Raw genomic sequence first — 23,887 nt, forward strand, 5'->3', positions numbered from 1 at the left:
TATTTGCTACTACAAGAAGTGCTGCAACGTGTATCCTTGTATCTGTGATATCTCTCTTATTTGGAAGTCTATCTGTATGATTAACTCTTAGAAGTGGAACTGCTGGGTCAAAGGATATGAGCATTTACAATTTTGAAAGTTACTGTCAAATTCTTCATAGAGGTTATATTTCCATCAAAAATATAAAAGTATACCAATTTTCCCCTTACTTAAAAACATGTTATTATTACATTTTATGTATAAAGACATATACACATGCATGAGCTCAGACTTGCTTGTAAATAGAAATGATTGTTAACAGTTTTAAAATTAGAGAATCATAAAGTCAGCATTCCAAGGACAAATCTTTTTCTAAGCCAAGTGACATAGATTTCTGCAAATGTGATAAGACTTTTGTTATTTTAATTTTCATTCCTCTTAATTAATGAGCATATTTTCATGGGTTTAAAAGGCATTTGTGTTTTGAAATATTTTTATATAAATGTGAAGAAAATATTTTTATAATAGTCTTATACTATGCATGTGAACTGTTTGAGTCAGCTTTTTAAAGAAAAACCACTGTTCATTCTTTGAATTAGATATCAAATAAGAGCTCTTTGAATGCCTGACCATGATTTTTCTCTCCTTCCCATTTCCTGTCATTAAAAAAGTGTCTTGAAACAATTCAAAACTGTGGATTTAATATTGTTGAAAGTGAAAAGGAAGCTCCCACTTACACCTTAAAAGTGTGGTAATAATAGTAACACCTTTAGCTGAGCTAAAATTTGATGTCATTTTAAAATTCTAGACTGAGATCTACTATGTGTTCCTTTTAGGATTTGGACTAATTCCTGAAAATGTAGATTAGCATTTGAATGTTTTCCTTGTTCACCAGTTAACTACATTTGCTAAATCCATTTGTAAAACCAAAGGATCAGACTGGGTGATCCGTAGGCTTTTCTAAGTCTTAACACTGATTCTGATCTAATTTTATCGGGTGGAAAGCCTTGACCTAGATTATATCTGGTAGTGACTGATTGAGTTCACTTATTTAAGTATATGACATATTCATTTGTATAGTAATATTTTTATATACAAAGATACTAGAAATTTGAAGAAGAACCCACGGGAATTGGCTTGCTACTAGTAGTTGTGTAATTAGTTAAGAATCTGAATGTTATAGTTTATTATGTGAATCTAAATTGTACTTAAAAGTGAGGAGGTTAAAAAAAAAAAAAAGTGAGGCGGTTGTTTCTTTCAGCCCTGTAACCTTCATCACTTACAATGAGATAGCCCTTTGAAGGTATAATTGATTAGAAGATAATGAAAACGCTATTGAACTGTGGTTCAATCTCAGCTCACTGCAGCCTCCACCTCCCAGGTCAAGTGACCCCAGCCTCCCGAGTAGCTGGGATTACAGGTGCCTGCCGCCGCACCCGTCTATAATTTTTGTATTTTTTAGTAGAGATGGGGTTTCACCATCTTGGCCAGGCTGGTCTCTAACTCCTGATCTCGTGATCCACCCACCTCGGCTTCCCAAAGTGCTGGGATTACAGGTGTGAGCCACTGCACCCGGCCAACCCCTCATACTTTTAAGTAATTATGTATTTGGGCTCATGCCATATATTCAGTTTTATATCCTGCCTACTTACTGGATCATCTTAATTTCATGATGTCATTAGAAATTCTTTAGATACCGTTTTTAATAGCTATAGAATATGCCTATTTATGGATATACTATGAGACATAGTATGCAATAATGGTTCAGAGTTTGGATTCTGGAATGAGAGTGTGTGGGTTCAAATTCTGGCTTTGACAGTTACTATGCAGGTTATATAATGCTGTGTGCCTCAGTGTAGTAATCTAAAATGGAAGTTGATAATATTTACATTGTTGAGTTGTCTTGAGGATTAAATTAATTATACATGATATGAAGATTAAATGAATGAATACTTGTGGTGCTGCTTAAACTGTCCACATGCGGAGCTTGTTCAAATACAGATTCTGATTCAGTAGGTTTAGGTGGGCCTTGAAAATGTGTATTTTGATTAAGCTCCTAAGAGATGCGCAGTCCTTCAAAGTACTTAGCAAGGATGTAAAGTACTTAGATTGATGTCTGGCACCTAACAAGTGCTCAATAAATGTTACCTATTTCAGTTGTTTCAAATCATGCAAATCTTAGAAGTTGTGTTGCTTTGACTAAACCATTGCCCATGAATTGTCACATTACAGGTTTCCCTAGGCTAAGTCCTAGAAATGGGATTACTGGGATTAAAATTACCCTGTATTTTCTCTGAGTTATTCATTACTACTTTATGTTTTTTTCAACCGTGAGTTATCATTTGAGTATAACTCAAGAATTATTAATTTATAGAATTTTAGCACTTGAAGAAACCTTAGATCATCTGGTGGTGAAACTAAATCTACCCAACAATACCCCTACTTTGCCATTTGGAAATATGTGTTGGGGGGCTGGGTGTTTTGGTTGTCATAACTGTTGGGAAGAGTTATAGCTTATAGGTGGCAAGGGCCATAGAGGCTTATTGAAATGTGTGTGCCAAAGGCTATGGCTCAACCCTGTAATCCTAGCACTTTGAGAGGCCAAGGGGGAGGATTGCTTGGGCTCAGGAGTTCAAGATCAGCCTGGGCAACACGGTGAAACTCCTTCGCTACCAAAAATATTAATACAAAAAGTTAGCCATGCATGGTGGTGTGCACCTGTGGTTCCAGTGCATGTGCTGCTTGGGAGGCTGAGGTAGGAGAATCAGTTGAGCCTGGGAGGCCGAGGTTGCAGTGAACCAAGATTGTACCACTGCATTCCAGCCTGGGCAACAGAGAGACCCTGTCTTAGACAAAAAAAAAAAAAAATGTGTGTGGGACAACCCTGTACAGCCAAGGATTGTCCTGGCCCAAAAGTCAGAAACTTTCCCATTAGTAATCATTGAGACCATTTCCCTTTGTTCAATAAATGTGAAAACAGGCTCAGAGGGTTCAGGTTGAAAGCACATTCCTGCAGCTGCCTGGTAATAGATTGATCTTGTCTCTCAATCTGCTGGTTCTTACAGTTATAATATTTGGCTTGTCTTTTCTATTGAACTGTTTTGAGTGATAAAAATGACTCATCAGTGAAGCTTGGTGTAATCATTGCGTACTGTCTGAAAAGTTGTTAACAAGATCATTCGTGTTGAAATGGATTGCCCTTTGGCTCATGGTCATATACTTTTTTTTTAGTCATCAAAGTAACCAAGGTTTTTTAAATTTTTTACTTTTTTATTACCAGATGACAAGAGAAACTAAGATTTCTAAATAGTCAGTAGCTATCTTTTAAAATTAGCCGAGAACCAATAGTATATATACTATTCTATATAGTACAGAAAATAGCACCCTTGGGATTTGGGATGCTGAGTTCTGATTCCCATTTGCTGAGTGACCTCTTTTAAGTCACTACAACTCTGTTTGCCATATTTTGAAATTATAAAGGTGGAATGAAAAATCCTGTTTTAGGATACATACTGAACTGATTACCACTGAATGGGGAAAAAGAAGTTCTTTTCCTACATATTTTTATACTATTAAAAAAAATTTTTTTTTTTGAGACAGAGTTTCACTCTTGTTACCTAGGCTGGAGTGCAATGGCGCGATCTCGGCTCACCGCAACCTCCACCTCCTGGGTTCTCCTGCCTCAGCCTCCGGAGTAGCTGGGACTATAGGCGCACGCCACCATGCCCAGCTAATTTTTTGTATTTTTAGTAGAGACGAGGTTTCACCATGTTGACCAGGATGGTCTCGATCTCTTGACCTCGTGATCCACCCGCCTCGGCCTCCCTAAGTGCTGATATTATAGGCGTGAGCCACTGCGCCTGGCCTAAAATTTTTAGAGATTGCATTGTATGTTAGAAAATTGAAATATAAATAAATACTTTTTTTTGAAACATTTTTTATACATTTTAAAACTTCTGAAATCAGCATGTATATATTAGAATTGGTGGTAGGTTATAGTTTAATTGGCAGAAATTTTTTTTCTTTTTTTGAGATGAGGTTTTTTGTTTATTTATTTTTTTGAGATGAAGTCTCACTTTGTCACCAGGCTGGATGGAGTGCAGTGATCTCGGCTCACTGCACCCTCCACCTCCCAGATTCAAGCAGTTCTCCTGCCTCAGCCTCCCAAGCAGCTAGGACTACAGGCATATGCCACCATACCCAGCTAATTTTTTGTATTTTTAGTAGAGACAGGGTTTCACCATATTGACTAGGCTGGTCTTGAATTCTTGACCTCGTGATCCACCCACCTTGGCCTCCTAAAGTGTTGGGATTACAGGTATGAGCCATCGTGCCCAGTTTGAGATGAAGTTTTGCTCATGTTGCCCAAGCTGGAGCACAACAGCAGGATCTGGGCTCACAGCAACCTCCACCTCCTAGTTTCATTGATTCTCCTGCCTTAGCCTCCTGAGTAGCTGGGATTACAGGTGTACCCCGCTGTGCCTGGTTAATTTTGTGTTTTAGAGATGGAGTTTCTCCATGTTGGTCAGGCTGGTCTTGAACCCCAACCTCAGGTGATCTGCCCACCTTGATCTCCCAAAGTGCTGGAATTGCAAGTGTGAGCCACCGTGCCGGGTCATTTTTTTTTTTAAATAGAAATTGGATCATTGTGTGTTGTCCAGGTTAGAGTACAGTGGCTATTCACAGGCCCTGTCATAACAGGCTACATACAGCCTTGACCTCCTGGGCTCAAGTGATTCTCCTGCCTCTGCCTCCTGAGTAGCTGGGACTACAGGGGCATACTACTGCACCTAGCTAGATCGATCTTTCTCTCTCTCTCTCTCTCTCTCTCTCTCTCTCTCTCTCTCTCTCTTTCATAGAGACGGGGTTTCACCATGTTGCTGGTCTTGAACTCCTTACCTCAGGTGATCCACCTGCCTCGGCCTCCCAAAGTGCTGGGATTACAGGTGAAGCCACCGCATCCAGCCTTCTTTTTTTTGTTTTTTGAGACGGAGTCTCACTCTGTTGCCCAAGCTGTAGTGCAGTGGCATGATCTCACTTCACTGCAACCTCTGCCTCCCAGGTTCAAGCGATTTTCATGCCTCAGACTCCCCAGTAGCTGGGATTACAGGTGCATGCCACCACACCTGGCTAATTTTTATATTTTTAGTAGAGACAGGTAGCTGGGACTACAGGGACACACTACTGCACCTGGCTAGATTTTTCTTTTTTTTTTTTTTAGAGATGGGGGTTTCACCATGTTGGCCAGGCTGTTTTCAAACTCCTGACTTCAGGTAATCCACCTGCCTTGGCCTCCCGAAGTGCTGGGCCTACAGGTTTGGGCCATTGTACCTAGCCAGATTTTTCTTTCTTAATGGTTATTCTGACACCAGCTGGCTTACTGTTAATACAGTTCTGACGCCAGAGTTAGTACACACTTTACAAGATAAAGGGCAAGGTCCCCAACAAGACTGCCCTTCAGACTCTAGGTGCACTTCTGACCAACTGTCTACAAATTTGAGAGTTGCCACAACCCTCTCAGGTTTAGTAGAATAACTTACAGAACTCAGGAAGGTGCTGTACTTAAAATTACAGTTTTAGCTTGATGCAAATCAGAACCAGCCAACCGAAGAGACACATAGGGTGAGGTCTAGAAGAGTCTCAAATATGGAACTTTGTGCCCTTTCTCAGTGGAATCAAGGCCTGTCACCCTCCTACCATATTGAACAGTTTATCAACTAGGATGCTCCACTGAGCTTCAGTACAGTGTTTTTATTGGGGTTTCATTATGAAGGCATGATTGGTTGAATCTTTGACCTCATGATTCAACTCAATCTCCAGTCCTGTGTGCTTCCCCACCCAGGTCAGGCTGGCTCAGAGCCCCAACCCTCTAATCACATGGTGGTTGGTCTTTTCTGGTGACCAGCCCCTGTCCTGAGTCTTCTCATCTCTTAGCATAAACTAGGGGTTGATCTGAGGGGCTCATGAGTAACAAAGACACTCCTATTATTCAGCAAATGGTAAAGATTAGAGTCTCCTCCCAAGAACCAAGGACAAAGACTGGCTATATTCTTTATTATTCAGCTGTGGTGTATTTTAGTGTACCTTTTAAATCTTGATATATTAGACTTAATGAAATAATGGTTACTTTAAAACATAACTTTTTTAGGTTTCTTGGTAAATATGAATAAGTTAACACGCAAAGTGGCTTGAACTCTCTTCTGCATAAATTATTTTAATTATATGTAAAATAATTTGGTTTGCCTGAAAAGAAGAACCTATATTTTATGAAACCAACACAGGTTCCTACCCTGATTTTGTTGTATACTAATTGTGTGGCTCTGAATCTTGTGTTTATTTGAGGAATAATGTAGTTTTGTAGTAATTAAACACTTTTAGCATAGTGTCAGGTATTAAATAAACATTTGTTGAAGTATCCTTATTGTTTCTATTTGTATTATTATCTGTAGTACTGATTTTAACATTTGCAGATTTTACCTTTATAGGCAGTCAAGGATTAAGTTTTAATCTGAATTTGATGCAGAGCGTAGTACTGCACTTTGTTAGGGTCTTTGATTAGATGTGTTTGATTTTAGTAGTGTATGGGTTGGCCCCCCACTATTAGCTAAAACTTTTGTGAAATGATACTTAGAATGAAATTTACTCTTCTCTTACATATATCTTAACTATGGGGACTGCTTAGAATAACTAATATAGAAGGATTCTACTCTTGGCTAAGAGGTATAATCTGCTGTTAATAGCATTGCTGTATCTGTTGGCTGGTTTGGAAGGAAATTACCACATACACATATATTCAAATTTACATGGACTATAGTAGTTCTTAGAAGCATTCCAAGCAAACCAAAACTGTTACTCCAAAACTATTGTTTCCTTAAAACAGTAGTAGAAGTAGTGAAAGTGCTCAATGGAACTTTTTGTTGCCAGCATTACTTTCTCTCGCACCTGTTTTGCAGTTTATAATTTCCTTTTGATTTGTGAGAGATTTCACAAACAGCTAATTGCCAGACTATTAAACTTTTGGAATTTGAAACACAAAATTGAGCTGTAAGCACATTACAACGTTTTTCTCCCCGATACTGTCTACTCTCTTCAGCCGATGACTGAGTAGTAAATGGAATTAGTCCTTCATTTTACTTGTTTTTGTACTGCTTGAAATATTACTCGTTTACTTAGAAGAAAGAAAATACTTTCTTAGAGTAGAAATGTATGAGGACGGCTGGGCATGGTGGCTCACACCTGTAATCCCAGCACTTTGGGAGGCCAAGGCGAGTGGATCACTTGAGGTGGGGAGTTTGAGACCAGCCTGGCCAATGTGGTGAAACCCTGTCTGTACTAAAAATACAAAAATTAGCCAGGTGTGGTGATGCATGCCTGTAATCCCAGCTAGTTAGGAGGCTGAGGCAGGAGAATCGCTTGAACCCAGGAGATGGAAGTTGCAGTGAGCCAAGATCACGCCACTGCACTCCAGTCTGGTGACAGAGCAAGACTCCGTCTAAAAAGAAAAGAAAAGAAAAGAAATGTATGAGAAGGGTTTCCACAGTCTACAGAGCCTTTTTAGGCCAAGAAATTTGATCATGTAAAATATGTCAGAATTAGGATGCTTCCGTTTCTCAGTTTCCTAGAGAGAAATAGAAAAATTGAGCACATGAGATTTAGCCTGAAAGTATAATTATTTGTTCGTCCGGAATATGTGATCATTATATGGAATTACGGTGTTTAAATACATTGAACAGCAGAGGTCAGGTAGCATTGTATTATATTAGGAAGATGTCTTAGATACCTAATAGAACCTTGATTTCTGAAATACCCCAAAGATCACCTGGCCCAGTTTGATTATTACAGGTCTTTCTTCTAAAATATCTGTGACAGATGGCTCTCCAGGTCTCTCTTTATTTTTATTTTTATTTTTTTAAAGATGGGGTTTCACCATGTTGGTCAGGCTGCTCTTGAACTCCCGACCTGAGGTGATCCGCCTGCCTTGACCTCCAAAGTGCTTGGATTACAGGCGTGAGCCACCACGCCCCACCTTCTCCAGGTCTCTCTGAGTAGTTTTGAGAGGCAGTTTGTTTCATGGTTGAGCATCTCTAATCGTTAAAATTCTTCCTCATATTTAGCTTAAGTCTGCCTATGCACCTTCTCATTGTTACGAGTCCCATTCTTTGGAGCAATGCAGATTAAGTTCAATCCGTCTCAACATTTAAAGATCTCTTTTTTTTTTGAGACGGAGTTTCGCTGTTGTTACCCAGGCTGGAATGCAATGGCACGATCTCGGCTCACTGCAACCTTTGCCTTCTAGGTTCAAGCAATTCTCCTGCCTCAGCCTCCTGAGTAGCTGGGACTACAGGCGCGTACTGCTATGCCCAGCTAATTTTTGTATTTTTAGTAGAGACAGGGTTTCACCTTGTTGACCAGGATGGTCTCCATCTCTTGACCTCGTGATCCACCCACCTCGGCCTCCCAAAGTGCTGGGATTATAGGCGTGAGCCACCGTACCCTACCGAGATCTCTCTTTTTATATCCTTATTCTCCTTGTCTTCAAGTTAATCCTTCAGTTTATTCATATTATGTGGTTAGTTGACCTCTCTCCAGGATGCAGTTTATTAAAAGTCCCCCTTAAAATGTGTCTTTTTCAGAAGAATCCCACCATTGTGCTGGGAAACTGCCTAATGTTATCATAGACAATTAATTTTGTAAAGTTTGATTTTCTTTGGCTAGAGATTAATTGTAATTGACGTCTCCACAATCTGAAAAGTTTATTTCCCATTTCTCTTTAATTCAGTCTTTATTTTTTTCTTTTTCTTTTTCACAGACAAGAATAATTTCTTGGTCATTATAAGCTTTTTGTTCTTTGATCATTCCCCCATGTAGCAGTTTATTCTGAGTTTATAGTTTCTGGAAGCTAAAATACTGAACTGAGCAGTCAGGAGAGGCCAGGTGGTTATTTTATTTTTGTCTTTTTTGTACATCAGTATGATTTCTATTCCTATTTTGTTGCAGTTATTTATCTTCAGCTTTATAGTGTTCCATGATCTTTTTTACTTCAATCTTGTTGCCAATAGCATTTTCTAGTTCTTCAACTACACAATGCAGACCTTGTTCATATCTTTTTGCCGTGATGGGAAATACATCATGTTTCTTTTTTTTTTTTTTTTTTTGAGATGGAGTTTCGCTGTTGTTACCCAGGCTGGAGTGCAGTGGCACGATCTCAGCTCACTGCCACCTCTGCCTCCTGGGTTCAAGCAATTCTCCTGCCTCAGCCTCCCTAGTAGCTGGGACTATAGGCATGCACCACCGTGCCCAGCTAATTTTTGTATTTTTATTAGAGATGGGGTTTCACCTTGTTGACCAGGATGGTCTCGATCTCTTGACCTCGTGATCCACCCACCTCGGCCTCTCAAAGTGCTGGGATTATAGGCGTGAGCCACCACGCCCAGCCTCATGTTTCCTGCAGTTACTAATAATGTAATTCTTAAGTTTTTTAAACAGAGTTCTTTAAATGTTCTCTCAGACCTTTTGAACACATACAGGCTTTCCTGTGCTTGCTTTTGGTTGTTGTTTGAGCTGGGAGAAATATTCTATTTTTATTCTCACTAAAATTGATTCCAATCTTAAAATTTTTTAGAATAATAATTGTCAACATCTTATTGAAGACTTACTACATGTGAGATACTTTGCTAAGCACTTTTATACTATATAGTATCTTGTTGTAAGTAAATAAATTAATTAAAAAATCTTCAGAGTTAGATACTATTGTTTATTCCTTTGATACTGATGAGGATTTAAAACAGTGGGAATAAATAAGTTGTACTGGGGCATGCAGTTGGTAAGTGGCAGGACTAAGACTTGAACCCTTGCAGTTGACTGTTGGAATCCATATGTTTAGCCACTGTATTTATAACTGTTTGGTTTCTGGTAAAAGCATTATAAAAGAGCCTGACCTTGTGATCTGCCCGCCTTGGCCTCCCAAAGTGCTGGGATTGCAGTTGTGAGCCACTGTGCCCAGCCTCATTTTTGTTTTTTAAATATTTTTCAGTATTTTAAGTCTGTAATTTAAAATACAGTGTCACCAGAGGCCACAAGTGATTTCAGGACATTCTGATTTTACCTTAGTGTTTAAATTAGGACCATGTAGTAGAATGATTTTTAGGGAGTTATTTTAAGGTGAATAAATAAATGGAAATTCTCCATTTTAATTTCTAATTTGGTAAATTTCAGTAGATAGAACTCATGTAAACAGAAGCTCTTTGGGATCAAAGTGTGAAGGGGTCTTGACACCAAAACATTTAAAAACCACTTTTTTTTGTTTTGTTTTGAGATGGAGTCTCACTCTGTCACCCAGGCTGGAGTGCAGTGGCCTGATCTAAGCTCATTGCAGCCTCTGCCTCCTGGATTCAAGCAGTTCTCCTGCCTCAGCCTCCTGAGTAGCTGGGATTACAGGCACCTGGCTCCGTGTCCAGCTAATTAAGAAAAATCACTTGTTTAGATTAGTTGTATCATAGAATCATTAAAGAAAATCTTGACCTAGGAATGAAAATCAAGAGCAGATTTTGTATATTGAATTACTACTCAGCCATGGAAACGAATGAAGTTATGTATTAGCAGCAACATGTATGGACCTGGAGGTCATTATCTTCGGTGAAGTAACTCAGAAACAGAAAGTCAAATACTACATGTTCTCTCTTACAAGTGGAGACTAAATAATAGAGTGTGGGGTAATAGACATTGGAAAAGCAGAAGAGTGGAGGGTGGGATGAGGGTGAAGGATGAGAAATTACTTAGTACAATGTACATTATTCAGGTGATGATTACACTAAAGGCCTAGACTTCACTACTGAGCAGTATATTCATTTAACAGAATAGCCTTGTACCTCTGAAATTTATATAAATATAAATAAAACTATAAGAAAATTAAATGAAGCATTTTTATGACTTACCAAATATATATATTTTTTTGAATTGTACAATCAGGAGACTGGAACCTACTGAAAGACCTCTTCAGATCGTTTATGATTACTTATCCAGGCTGGGATTTGATGATCCTGTGCGCATACAGGAGGAGGCTACAAATCCTGACCTCGGCTGTATGATTCGATTTTATGGTGGTAAGAATTTATCAGTGGCTTTTTATGTTAACTAGTATTATGTTGATCATTTGTGTCTCTGTTTGCTGTCAGCTTTTTCAAAGTATTTTATCAAAAACTAGTTTTAAGCCAATTAACGAATGTATTTAAAACCAACCAAGCAACAAACCAAGAGGTCAGGGGTAAGGGAACATTGAAAAATATAAGCCTAAAATACCTTCCCTTTTTATTTTTTGCTCTTTTTGCACTTGTGTTTTGCTAACCTTACTAGCATTATTTTATACCTTTGCCAGAATCTTGACTGGATCAAGCTTTAGTAAATTATTTTTTCAAGCTCCTGGTAAAGTCTGAACTTCTGGATAGCTCAAAAATGTTGAGAGTAAGTAGTCATCATTATATATGACTTGACATTGATGAATATACCTGTCAAATTTGTATATTGGTGAATTTAGTGGGCTTTAAATCTAGGATTTTTGACTCTTCTTAGAAAAATATTTTAAGATGAATTTGAGGAACACAACCCATCTATCACTATAATACTTAGTTAAAAAAACAAAAATTTGAAACAGTAACATGCTTCTTATCTGATTGTGGTTGAACCCTAGTTCTTCATTATGGTAGTCTCCCCTTATCCACAGGGGTTGTGTTCCAAGATCCCTAGTGGATGCCTAAAACCACAGATAGTACTGAACTCTATATATAATATGTGTTTTCCTGTACACACATACCTATGGTAAAGTTTAATTGATAAATCAGGCAAAGTAAGAGATTAACAATTTTAAGTAAGTGAATACTCTCTTTCTCTCTCAAAATATCTTGTACTGTACTTACCTATTTTCAGACCATGATTGACTGCAGATAACTGAAACCTTGGAAAGCAAGGCCAGAGGTGCCAGGGACAGGGAGGGGCTACTGTGTATATTTTTATTCTAGAATGAAAGTTGAACCATTCTTTTGCATTCAGTTATACAGCACAGTGGTTGGCTCTGATACCCCTGTTTTCCTACCACCACCTGGTAAATTAGAGCATACCCAGGATCTTAATATACTATACCCTTAAGAGGATATTTCTAGTACAGTCTAAAAGAATACCAGTTTGTAGTCCTACTTAAATTTTGAGGGATCTTTCCAAAAGTTAAGCTCTATTGACATAGAGAAACTAGTATAGTTTGAGTGAGAAAATTAAGTTTGGGATGAAACTTTTAAAGTTAATAATCTTTGAGAATAGGCAATAATGGATCTGGTACAAAAAATAAAAGATAGATAGATAGGTGGACAGATAGATAGATAGATGAATTAGTTATCTGTTGGCTCTGTAACAAATGCCTCAAAACTTAGGACTTAAAATGGTAATAAATACTTTTAATACAGTTTTTATTGGCCAGAAGTCTAGGAGCAGTTTAGCTGAATGGGTGGTTCTGGCTTGGGTTTCATGAAATTGTACTCTTCTGAAGGCTCGAGTGGGGCTCCAAGATTCACTTTTAACACAGTTCACTCACATGACCTCACTTCCTTACCACTGCTGGTAGGAGGTTTCGGTTCCCTCTTCTATGGATCTTTCCAAAAGGCTTTCTAGGTGTCTTTACAACATAGTGGCTAGTTTCCCCAGTGAAGAGACACACACAACATAGTGGCTAGTTTCACAGAGGCGTGTGCATGCATCTAGGTGTCTTCATAACATAGTGGCTAGTTCCCCCAGTGATGCATGCACATGCACAGAGGCCTCAGTGTCTTTTATGACCAAGCTTCATAAGTCACCTTTACCTTTACCACTTTTTATTTATTAAGAAATGAGTCACTAAACATAGCACATACTACAGAGAGAAGAATTAGCTCCAGTTTTTGAAAGGAGGAATGTCAAAGAATGTGTGGGTCTATTTTTTTTTTTTAATTTTTAAATTTCCTTTGAGACAGGGCCTCACTCAATTGCCCAGGCTGTAGTGCAGTGGCACCATCATGGTTCACTGCAGCCTAAACCTCCCAGGCTCAAATGGTTCTCCCTTCTCAGCCTCCCGAGTAGCTGGGACTACCTGTGCACACCACTGCACCTGGCTAATTTTTATAGAGCTGAGGTCTCGCCATGCTGCCCAGGCTGCCCTCAAACTCCTGGGCTTAAGTGAGTCCCACCTTGGCCTCCTAAAGTTCTGGAATTACAGACGTGAGCCATGAAGAGCAACTGGATCTATATTAAATCTGATGCAGGATATTTTCTTAACCCCTTTTTGGGACTTGTGACAGGGGTGCCCTATTTACTCAGCCTGCCCTACTCAACCCCTTGTGGGAGGGAATGCATGGGCAAATGAATGTGGGAACTGGCTGGCTGCTTTTGCACTGGTGGGAACAAACCACGTTCACTGGGGTCTGTCATGCTCCATCCTTTGTGGGACATAGCGAATAGGAGAGTGAGTGCAGGAACTGGCTGCCTGCTTTAGCACCAGCAGGGTAAACTCCATGCAGGCCCGTGGCAGCATCCACGTGGGACAATCTGTGATCCCAAGACCGCAGAGGACGTGTTGTAATGCTTTCTTAGCTCTGTCATCTGCAGACAGCAGTGTGTTACCAGCTCGGTGGGCTCTTTGCCTTGTTGTGTAGGACAGCGCCCCTCCACCAACGAGGGCAAAGGGCCAATGTGTCAGCCTTTTGAATACCAGCATTTGGTGCATCCCGAATTCTTGTCTGGTGCCCAATAGGAATGAGGTCATGTGGACAAATTGAAGGATGGTGAATGTGGAGAATTTTATTGGGTGATGAAAGCAGCTCTTAGTGAAGAGGGGAGCTGGAAAAGGGATGGGACGGGCACGTCACTTTTCCTTAAAGTCAAGTCTCCTCTCTGCCTCCGTCTTCTGAAGTCTAGTCACCTCTGCCTAATGTCCAGCTGCTTCTCTTCTCTACTGGCTGAGTCTGGGGTCTTTATCGGCACAGGATGGGAGGCGGGGTGTGCTGTAGGTAGTTTTTGAAAAGATAATATTCAATTGGTGAAAAGACATTACTCAGAAAGAACCATTCAGTGGAGAGCAGACACACAGGGATGGAAAGTCTCACTTTGGGTCACAGGTTTCAGTCTTTTCGGCTTGAAGGTGGGGTTTTGCTGGGGACCAGCCCCTGTCTGCCTAGAATTTCTCTGCCTCCTGCCTCTATCAAAACTATCTTAGAAAATATGCTTCTCTCTCACCTTTTCCCACCAACTACCCAGTTCCTGAAACCAGACACAACTACTTTTAACTGAAGGAAAGACCTGAAGTATTCTCTTTGAAGTAAATAGCTTAGTAATCAGCTTTAAATCTTTTATGTGTAGAATTTTTGTTGAGTCAGCTTCGTTGGAATATAGTGTTAGTTAGGTCAAGGTCATAAGGGCCTAAGTGCAAACCAGTTAATATTGTGTTCCCTGGTTATAAAAGGACGCTGGATAGTGTCCCAATCAACCATTATGCAAATGCAAGTTATCAGTCTTGCTAGAGAGGGAGTGGGGGGTGGGAAGTGAGTGGAATGACTCTCTCAGTTTAAATTTGTAATAAAAAAGCTGTGGAAAGAACATTTCACTAAAGTCAAGTTGTGTAGGTAGCATGAGCAATCATGGGATTAAGAGAGCCTGTAAATCCTCTGCAGCCAGTTAAGCTGACTGAGTTCCTTTCCTCATGGGGGCCCAGTGTGCAGTGGCTACAAACAGCAGCTTCCTTGGTAGTGTAGTCAGCCTGTTTCTTATATGGGTTGCTCTAAGGGACCTTGGAGACAGGCCTTTCAGATATATGTTCATGTCCTGACTTTGCACTATCCCTAGTCTGGGCTCCAAACAGGTGTGTGAGGTGCCTTTGGAAAGCCCCAGGGCAGTGTGGCCGGAGTTCACATTGGCCAAGTTATGTTCATCCCCACCAAGCTGCAGAGCAAGGAACGTGTGATTGATGCCCTACGCAGGGCCAAGTTGAAGTTTCCTGGCCGCCAGAAGATCCACATCTCTAAGAAGTGGGGCTTTATCAGGTTCAATGTAGATGAATTTGAAGACATTGTGGCTGAGAAGCAGCTCATCCCAGAGGGCTGCAGGATCAATTGCATCCCCAGTTGTGGCCCTGGGAGGGCTTCCACTGTGCTGCCCCCTCTTAATGCTCACCAATAAATCCTACTTCCTGTCCACCTAAAAAAAAAAAAAGAGAGAGAGAAAGAACAAATAATCCCTTATTTGCATCAGAGGAAGTGTCATTTAGAGGGTGTGATTTGTGAGGGAAGTTGTAGCTCTGGGACTTTATAGCTTAGGTAGCACAACTCCCTGCCTGAACATTTCTCTGTGTACTACATTCTCTGGACACGTTGATAAAACAGTTTTGTCAAAGAGCATAAATTACAAACATCAGAAATCAGACAAAGAATTACATCATATGTTTCCATTCATTTAAACTTCAAAAAACAGGCTTAACACAGCCATATTGTTAGGAGATGTGTGGCCATACTATTGTTTATCAAAATCTTTTCTTTCATAATAACAAAATTGTAGTGGGCATATAACTGCCCAGCTGTAGCCCATTTCCCAGCCTTTCTTGCAATTAGGTGTGTCCATGTGACAGAATTTTCTTCCATGGTATGAAGTAGACTTGATGTGTCCTACTTCTGCCTGGTTCCTAAAATCCCCGGTGTGTGCTTCTCAGTGCTTTTATGCTCTTTTCCTCTATGGCGGGCTAGGATGGCAATAATCAGATCAGTATTAGATAGAAGTCAAGTATGGAAGGTGGCAGAACCTGAGTTTCTTTTTAATTAATTAATTAATGTATGTATGTATGTATGTATTTATTTTTGAGACAAAGTCTTGCTCTGTCACCTAGGGTGGAGTGCAGTGGTGCCATCTGGCTCACTGCAACCTCCACCTGTCGGACTCAAATAGTTCTCCTGACTCAGCCTCCCAAGTGATTGGGATCACAGGCACCTGCCACCACACCCCGCTAATTTTTGTATTTTTAGTAGAGACTGGAATATCCAGGCTGTTCTGGAATTCCTGACCTCAAGTGATCTGCCCGTCTTGGCCTCCCAGAGTGCTGGGATTACAGGTGTGAGCTGCCATTCCCGGCCAGGCTTTAAAATTTTTACTAATCTGATAGATAAAATGATGGTCTCTTTGTTTAAATTTTTTTTTTCCAAATCACACTGCCATCTGTGTACCTATGCAATAATCTTGCATGTTCTTCACATGTACCCCACAACCCAAAATGCAATAAAAAAATTTCCCCCTTTCTCTACTAGTGTGGTTGAGAATTATTTCATATTGTTATCGGATCTTTTGACTTCTTTGAGTTACTTACTGATATTTTTGTACATCTTTCTGTTTCTCTTTTTTTGTATCGATTTCAAGGACTTCTGCATATATTCTGAACACATGTCCTTAGGGTACTATATTTATGACTCAATTTTTTTCCAGCCTGTAACTTTTAATTTTATTTATTACTTTATATTGTGCACAAGTTTTGAAGTTTTATTTAGTCACTATTTTTTATTTTATTTTTGATACGGCATCTCAGTCTGTCTCATGAGTATAGTGGCATGAGTCAGCCCACTGCAACCTTTGACTCCTGGGTTCAAGCGATTCTCCTGTCTTAGCCTCCCAAGTAGCTGGGACTACAGGTGCATGTCACCACGCCCAGCTAATTTTTGTATTTTTAGTAGAGACAGGGTTTCACTATGTTGGCCAGGATGGTCTTGATCTCTTGACTTTGTGATCTGCCAGCCTCAGTATAGTGGCATGAGTCAGCCCACTGCAACGTCTGACTCCTGGGTTCAAGCGATTCTCCTGTCTTAGCCTCCCAAGTAGCTGGGACTACAGGTGCATGTCACCACGCCCAGCTAGTTTTTGTATTTTTAGTAGAGACAGGGTTTCACTATGTTGGCCAGAATGGGCTTGATCTCTTGACTTTGTGATCTGCGAGCCTCAGCCTCCCAAAGTACTGGGATTATAGGCATGAACCACTGTGCCTGGCCTTTAGTCACTGTTTAGTCAATTTTTTTTTTTCTTGAGATAGAGTCTTGCTCTGTCACCCAGGCTGGAGTGCAATGGCACTATCTTGGCTCATTGTGATCTCCGCCTCCTGGGTTCAAGAGATTCTCCTGCCTCAGCCTCCCAAGAAGCTGGGATTATAGGCTTCTCCCATAGTGCCTGGCTAATTTTTCTATTTTCGGTAGAAATGGGGTTTCACCATGTTGGTCAGGCTGGTCTCGAACTCTTGACCTCAGGTGATCCACCCGCCTCAACCTCCCAAAGTGCTGGGATTATAGGCATGAGCTACCACACCCAGCCAGTCAATTTTAAAGATTATTTTATTATTTTTGAGACAGAGTCTTGCTCTTTCGCCCAGGCTGAGTGCAGTGGGTGATCTCGGCTCACTGCAGCTTCTGCCTCCTGAGTTCAAGTGATTCTCCTGCCTCAGCTTCCCGAGTAGCCGGAGTACAGGTGCCCATGCCAGGCTAATTTTTGTTTTTAGTAGAGATGGGGTTTTGCCATGTGGGCTCAAACTCCTTGCCTCAAGTGACCCAACTACCTGGGTCTCTCAAAGTGCTGGGATTACAGGTGTGAGCCACTGCACCTGGCCAGATTTTTACTGATATACATATGTGATCTATTTTGCTAGCTGATAGTGAGGTTTTCTGTCACTGATCTTATCTGGAAAATCAGAGATGTCTAGAAATTGGAGAAGTCTTTGTGAAAAAGCTGTGTTTGAGTTGGTTCTTTAAAACCTGATAGTGTTTCCACAAGCAGGAATGAAAAAGAAGGCAATGGTGGGAGATTAGAAATTACATTGCATATTTATGAATCACAGTTTGTTTGAGTTCAGATTGTTTTGGGCCATGGGTGCTCCATCAGGAGTTTAGCCATCATTTGGCAGATGATAGCAGAAAGTAATGGGATCCAAGTGAGCCCAAGGAGGACAAATCTGTTGCCAGTGTGGATAATGATTTAGATATGAATTAGTAAGGATCTGATCTAGGAATTAGAAAGGAATTGTTCATATGAGAGACTTTTTGAAAGAGTAATCACTAAGACTTGATGGTTGATTGAAAAGGGAAGTTGAGAAAGCAAACCCAAGAGTTGAAGCTGCTTCTGAGGTTTTGATCGTGGGTAACTTCAGGAGATGAGCTTGAATTGTGAGAAGGAGCTGCTGTTGTGCAGGGATGGGAGATGGAGTCTAGCTCTGTCTCCCAGGCTGTAGTGCAGTGGTGCTATCTTGGCTCACTGCAGCTTCCACCTCCCGGGTTCAAGCTGTTCTCCTGTCTCAACCTTCTGAGTAACTGGGATTACAGGCATGCGCAACCCACCATGCCCAACTAATTTTTGTTTTTTTGTTTTTTTGAGATGAAGTCTCACTCTGTTGCCCAGGCTGGAGTGCAGTGGCATGATCTCGGCTCACTGCAACCTCCTTCTCCCGGGTTCAAGCAATTCTCCTGCTTCAGCCTCCTGAGTAGCTGGGATTACAGGTGCCTGCTACCATATCCACCTAAATTTTGTGTTTTTAGTGGAGATGGGGTTTCACCATGTTGGCCAGGCTGGTCTCAAACTCTAGACGTCAGCTGATCTGCCTGCCTTGGCCTCCCAAAGTGCTGGGATTACAGACATGAGCCACCGCACCCAGCCTAATTTTGTATTTTTAGTAGAGACAGGGTTTTACCATGTTGGTCAGGCTGGTCTCGAACTCCTGACCTCGTGATCTGCCCACCTTGGCCTCCCAAAGTGCTGGAATTATAGGCGCTGGACAGGCATGTTGAATTTTAAGTGATGGTAAACATGCAGTTGGAGATAACTGGATTGTTGGATATGTGGAACTAGAGTTTAGGAATATAGATTTGCTAGAATCAGACTCTCTGAGAAAGGTAGAATTTAGAATATAGTCAGCCATTCATATCCACAATGGATCAAAAGTATTTAAAAAATGAAAAAATAAATATAGCATGACAACTATTTACATAACATTTACATTGTTTTAGGTATTATAAGTAATCTAGAGATGATTCAAAGTGTACAGGAAGATGTGTGTAGGTTATGTGCAAATACCATTTTGTTTTGTATAAGAGACTTCAGCATCTATGGAGTTTGGTATCCTCAGGGGTTCCTGGAATCACTCACCTTCCAGTAACAAGGAATGACTGTGTAAATGAAAGGATTGTCCTAGAGTAGAAGGAGAAATGATTATCCCATATAGTGTATTAATATACAAAATTTTATTGAATAATGCGGTTTTAAGGCTTTGAAGTAATCTAGCTCATTTCCTCATATTATATTTGGGAAACACATGGTTAAATAGCCAAAGTTTATCTAAGCTTGTATAATCAATTATGTAATAATATCAGGAGTACAACCCAGTCTTTCCAGCTTCTGGGTTATTGTTTGTACCACCTCATACTGCTGCTCCTGCTCATTTCTGTGTATAGTTGTCTTTTTTTAAAGAAACAGGGTCTTTCTATGATGCCCAGGCTGGCCTTGAACTCCTGGGCTCAACCAGTCTTCCAGCTTCAGCCTCCTGAGTACCTGGAGTACAGGTGCACACTGATTTTAATGGTGCTTTTACCAAGAACTTCACGTTTTTCCTGTTTTAATGTGGTGATTTGTTCACTGTATCTCAGTCATATGAAGGCCTCTGATGGGAAGTAGAATTTCCATCACCATGATTGGAGTAGTTGATTGAAGTACCACACATGAGCTTTTCCATATTAGTGGCAGAGAGATGGAGGATTCTGTACAAAATTAGAGTACTCCTATAGTTACTAATTTCTTCCTTCTAGAATAGACTAATAAAAGTAGTGGTTGTCATTTATTTCATGTTCCTTTTGTACCGAAAACTATGCTTATTATTTTATATTAATTATTTTAATTTTATAAGAATCTCCAGAAGGTAGGTTGTGTTAAGATTCAAACTGTATAAATGAGTAAAGCTTAATGGGAATAAATAGTTCAAGGAAACAAAGTGACAGAAGCAGCATTCAAATTCAAGTATATCTGACTCCAGAGTTCATGATCTTAACCACTCTACCATATTGCCTTTCTCTAGGTACAGAGGAGTTACAGCTGTTGGAAAATGGGTTAATTTAACAATGGCATCTAAAGTAAAATTTTGCTTTGTAGACCAAAATTTACAGGTACTCCCACTGTATATAATTCAGTGATGGATAATCTTTGAGGATTAGATCTAATTTTGTCATAACTTTATTACTTGGTTATTGACACCTATAAGTAAGGTTGTTGAATGTTGATATATAATACTTTCTTCTTTTCTTTCTGTATTCTTATACTACTTTAATGGTGTATTCTGAAGTATTGTTTTCTTTTCAGAAAAGCCATGCCAGATGGATCATCTGGATCGAATCCTGCTGTCTGGCATCTATAATGTACGCAAGGGAAAGACCCAGCTGCATAAGTGGGCTGAACGCCTAGTTGTCCTCTGTGGTACCTGCCTTATAGTTTCCTCAGTGAAGGATTGTCAAACTGGAAAGATGCACATTTTGCCTCTGGTTGGGGGAAAGGTAAGACTCACAAAGATGAATTGTTTTTCATTTCTCATCTTAGGAAAATATCACATAGGCTTTTCATAGCTTTTATTCATATCTTTTCAAAGAAGCCAGTGTGGGCATTATTAAAGATTATATCAGAGACTCTCTGAGAGGTTCAGAGGCAATTATGCCCCAAATCCTGCCTGCAGAACATCTCTTCAAGACATTCCAACCTCCACTGCTGGGCACTACATTCTGTGGCTGACGACAGCTAGAGTAAACAGTGGATGCTACCATTAGAAGCTGCCTTTGGAAATCAGAAATAGCTGCCAGCATCCATCACCAAATAGATTCTTTGTGGGATTTTCTTTTTCCCAATTAAATTAAAATTCAGAGTCTGAAGTAGTTATAAGATATGATCCAGCAGCCAGGGAGCCATTTCATTTCTTCCATCTGTCCTAGAGGATTTTCCATCCCAGGAAAGGAGTTCACTTATTAGACAGAATGACAAATGACCATAAACAGATATATTAATATTTATAGAAAGCTATACATGATTTTATTCTGTTTTGAATCTTGAATGTCATAAACCAATCTGAATTTAAGAGGACTTCCAGACAAAATTACCTCATGAATTCATACTTTGGATCAGGCATCTAGTCTGATCCAAATACACAGCAATATAGATAGAATATATATATATTAAAAAGATAAATAGCTGGGTGTGGTGGCGCGTGCCTGTAGTCCCAACTACTCAGGAAGCTGAGGTGGGAGGATTGCTTGAGCCCAGGAGTTCTGGGCTGTAGTGTTGTGCCGATTGGGTGTCCATACTAAGTTCGGCATCAATATGGTAACCTCCTGGGATCGGGCGACCACCAGGTTGCCTAAGGGTGAACCAGCCCAGGTCGGAAATGGAGCAGGTCAAAACTCCCATGCTGATCAGTAGTGGGATCACACCTGTGAATAGCCACTGCACCCCAGCCTGGGCAACATAGTAAGACCGCGTCTCTAAAAACAATTAAATAAATAAATAAATAAATAAGCTAGGTATGGTGGCTTGTGTGCCTGTATTCCCCGCTACTCAAGAGGCTGAGGTGGGAGGATCACTTGAGGAAAGGAGTTTGAGAACAGTCTGAGCAACATTAGCAAGACCCTGTCTTGTGTGGGAGAGGTTGCTCATGCCTATAGTCCTAGCACTTTGGGAGGCCTAGAGGGGCAGATCACTTGAGGTCAGGAGTTTAAAACCAGCCTGGCCAACATGGTAAAATCCTGTTTTTACTAAAAATTAAAAAAAAAAAAAAAACTAGCTGGGCGTGATGGTGGGTGTCTGTAATCCCAGCTACTTGGGAGGCTGAGGCAGGAGAATCACTTAATCTCAGGAGGCGAGCTTGAACCTGGTTGCAGTGAGCCAAAATCGCACGATTGCACTCCAGCCTGGGAGACAGAGCAAGACTCTGTCTCAAAAAAAGGAAAAAATAGCCAGTTGCGGTAGTGCAAACTATATAAATTAGTAAAGCTTAACTGGAATAAATAGTTCAGTTGTGATGGTGCAAATTGTATAAATGAGTAAAGCTTAATGGGAATAAAACGAAGTCTCAGCTGCTTGGGAGGCTGAGGTGGGAGGATGGCTTGAGCCCAAGAGTTCGAGCTGCAGTGAGCTGTGATCGTGCTGCTATATCCTAGCCTCATGTGACAGAGTGAGACCCTTTCTCTTACACAAAATAAAAATAATAAATATATGATAAGACCTAGCTGGGCTTAGAAATACAGAATAGAAGCATAAAATGATCAGAAGGTTTGAGTCTGTGGGCCTCCTGGGCTCTGAAAGTTTGTGGCAGCCCAGGAGTTTGTCTCTTAGGTCTAATAGTTTTCTGTTCAAATGGGAGACCTGGGTTAGGTTTATGGCCTAAAGCCAGGCTGATGAGTGTTTTTTGTTTCTGAAAGAAAGCTAAACCAAAAATTGCCATTAAACACTGACTGGAACCAAGGCTTATTTCTAGCTGTGGTCCTAGAGAGGTGGGAAAATCCAGTTATATGGCCTATGATCAGGAAATGAATGAAGTCCCTACTAGTTTAATGAATGAATGTTTGTAACTCCAGTTTCATCCATGGGGCCAGAACCTACCACTGCCAGTATGAGGTCTTGGGGGCTGAAGGACAAAGTGAAGAAAGTAAGTAGAATTGCTTGAGAGGGAAAGAGTGAATGAGGACAAGGTTAGGGATTGGTGGAGAGGAAACAGCAGATAGGGTGAGAGAGAAAATGAACCTCCTGTTCAATGAACCTGAAAAGTAAACTGCTTCTCATACACATACAAAAAAAAAAAAAAAAAAGGAAAAATAACCAGAGAAATTTAATACTAGGGAAGATTTCCACATACTCAACCATCAGAAGATAAACTCACTTCAGATTGAAATTGAAATAAATGAACATCCTGAAAAAACTTGAAAATAAATGTGTTTAGAATTTTCTAGGAGAGAATGGAAGAGCAAAAATGGAAAACAAATTCAGAAATAAGAATATCTGCCTATGAAAGAACCAAATAGAATATTGGAAATAAAAATACAGTTACTAAAATTTAAAACTTACGTGGTTTAAACTCTAAATTAGGCAGAGAGAATTGATGAAGAGTAATTTTGTCTATTCTGTTTGCTAATAGAATTTTGTTCAGGGTAGCAGTGTGCCTGGGATCAAAAGCTAAATCCTTAAACCCCTCTTGTAGCTACTGAGATATAGACAGAAGTATCCTGGAAGGACTTTTGGAAAAGCTCTTTAAAATGGGATAGATTTTTAAAGAGCTTGACCTTTGAAGGTTGGAAAGTGATGACTTGACCCTTTGCCTTACTCTTCCTTTATGGAGCACAGTCCGTCAGTGTCAGAGGTGGAGCAGTCATGTGATGACTGTGAGTTGGCAAGCAGATGTCAAATGTAGCATTTGAGAAAGAAGGAGCCTGGGTCCTTGCTGACATATGGAGCTGCTATGCTAGTCCTGGACTGACTCCTCCATTTTTTTTAAGCCACTGTTTAGTAGCTGAATGTAGTTAATTGATGTACTGAAGAATTTCACAGACAAAAATTATTAGAGAACCCTTCAGAAAGGCTCTGGTATATATCTAATAGGAGTTCTAGAGAAGAGAGGAAGAGAAAAGAGAAGTAACATCTGTAAAAATAAGAGCTGAAAATTTTCTATAAATGACAAACATGAGTGTTTAAATGTGGCAGTGTGTTAAGTGAAGTGTGATATACGCTGTTGGGATAAGGGATAGAAACATCAAATAATCTTAAAGTTTATTAGAAAAATTTAACAGTAGAGGAGAAAAAGAGGATATGGAAAACTTTGTAAAACTAAAGGCAAAAAGAATTGAGAAAAAGG

At 40.1% G+C, this 23,887-nt stretch overlaps 1 protein-coding gene and 1 non-coding gene across 5 annotated transcripts in view; both read left to right on the top strand.

Annotated features, from left to right (window-relative positions):
- The window catches only part of PHLPP2 (PH domain and leucine rich repeat protein phosphatase 2), a 75,002-nt gene that overhangs the window by 10,489 nt on the left and 40,626 nt on the right, over nucleotides 1-23,887 (top strand). For all 4 annotated transcript variants that reach the window (XM_002761126.7, XM_035282702.3, XM_035282700.3 and 1 more), the window contains 2 exons: nucleotides 10,948-11,081; nucleotides 20,359-20,549. In XM_002761126.7, coding sequence (XP_002761172.3) covers nucleotides 10,948-11,081; nucleotides 20,359-20,549 — 325 coding nt within the window. The remainder of the gene's footprint in view (nucleotides 1-10,947; nucleotides 11,082-20,358; nucleotides 20,550-23,887) is intronic.
- Nucleotides 14,661-14,795, top strand: LOC118149796 (small nucleolar RNA SNORA70). Its single transcript, XR_004737513.1, has one exon. It is a non-coding gene; the product is annotated as a small nucleolar RNA SNORA70 (small nucleolar RNA).

This window comes from Callithrix jacchus, chromosome 20 (genome assembly GCF_049354715.1).
Source record: "Callithrix jacchus isolate 240 chromosome 20, calJac240_pri, whole genome shotgun sequence".
NCBI classification, from domain to species: Eukaryota; Metazoa; Chordata; class Mammalia; order Primates; family Cebidae; genus Callithrix; species Callithrix jacchus.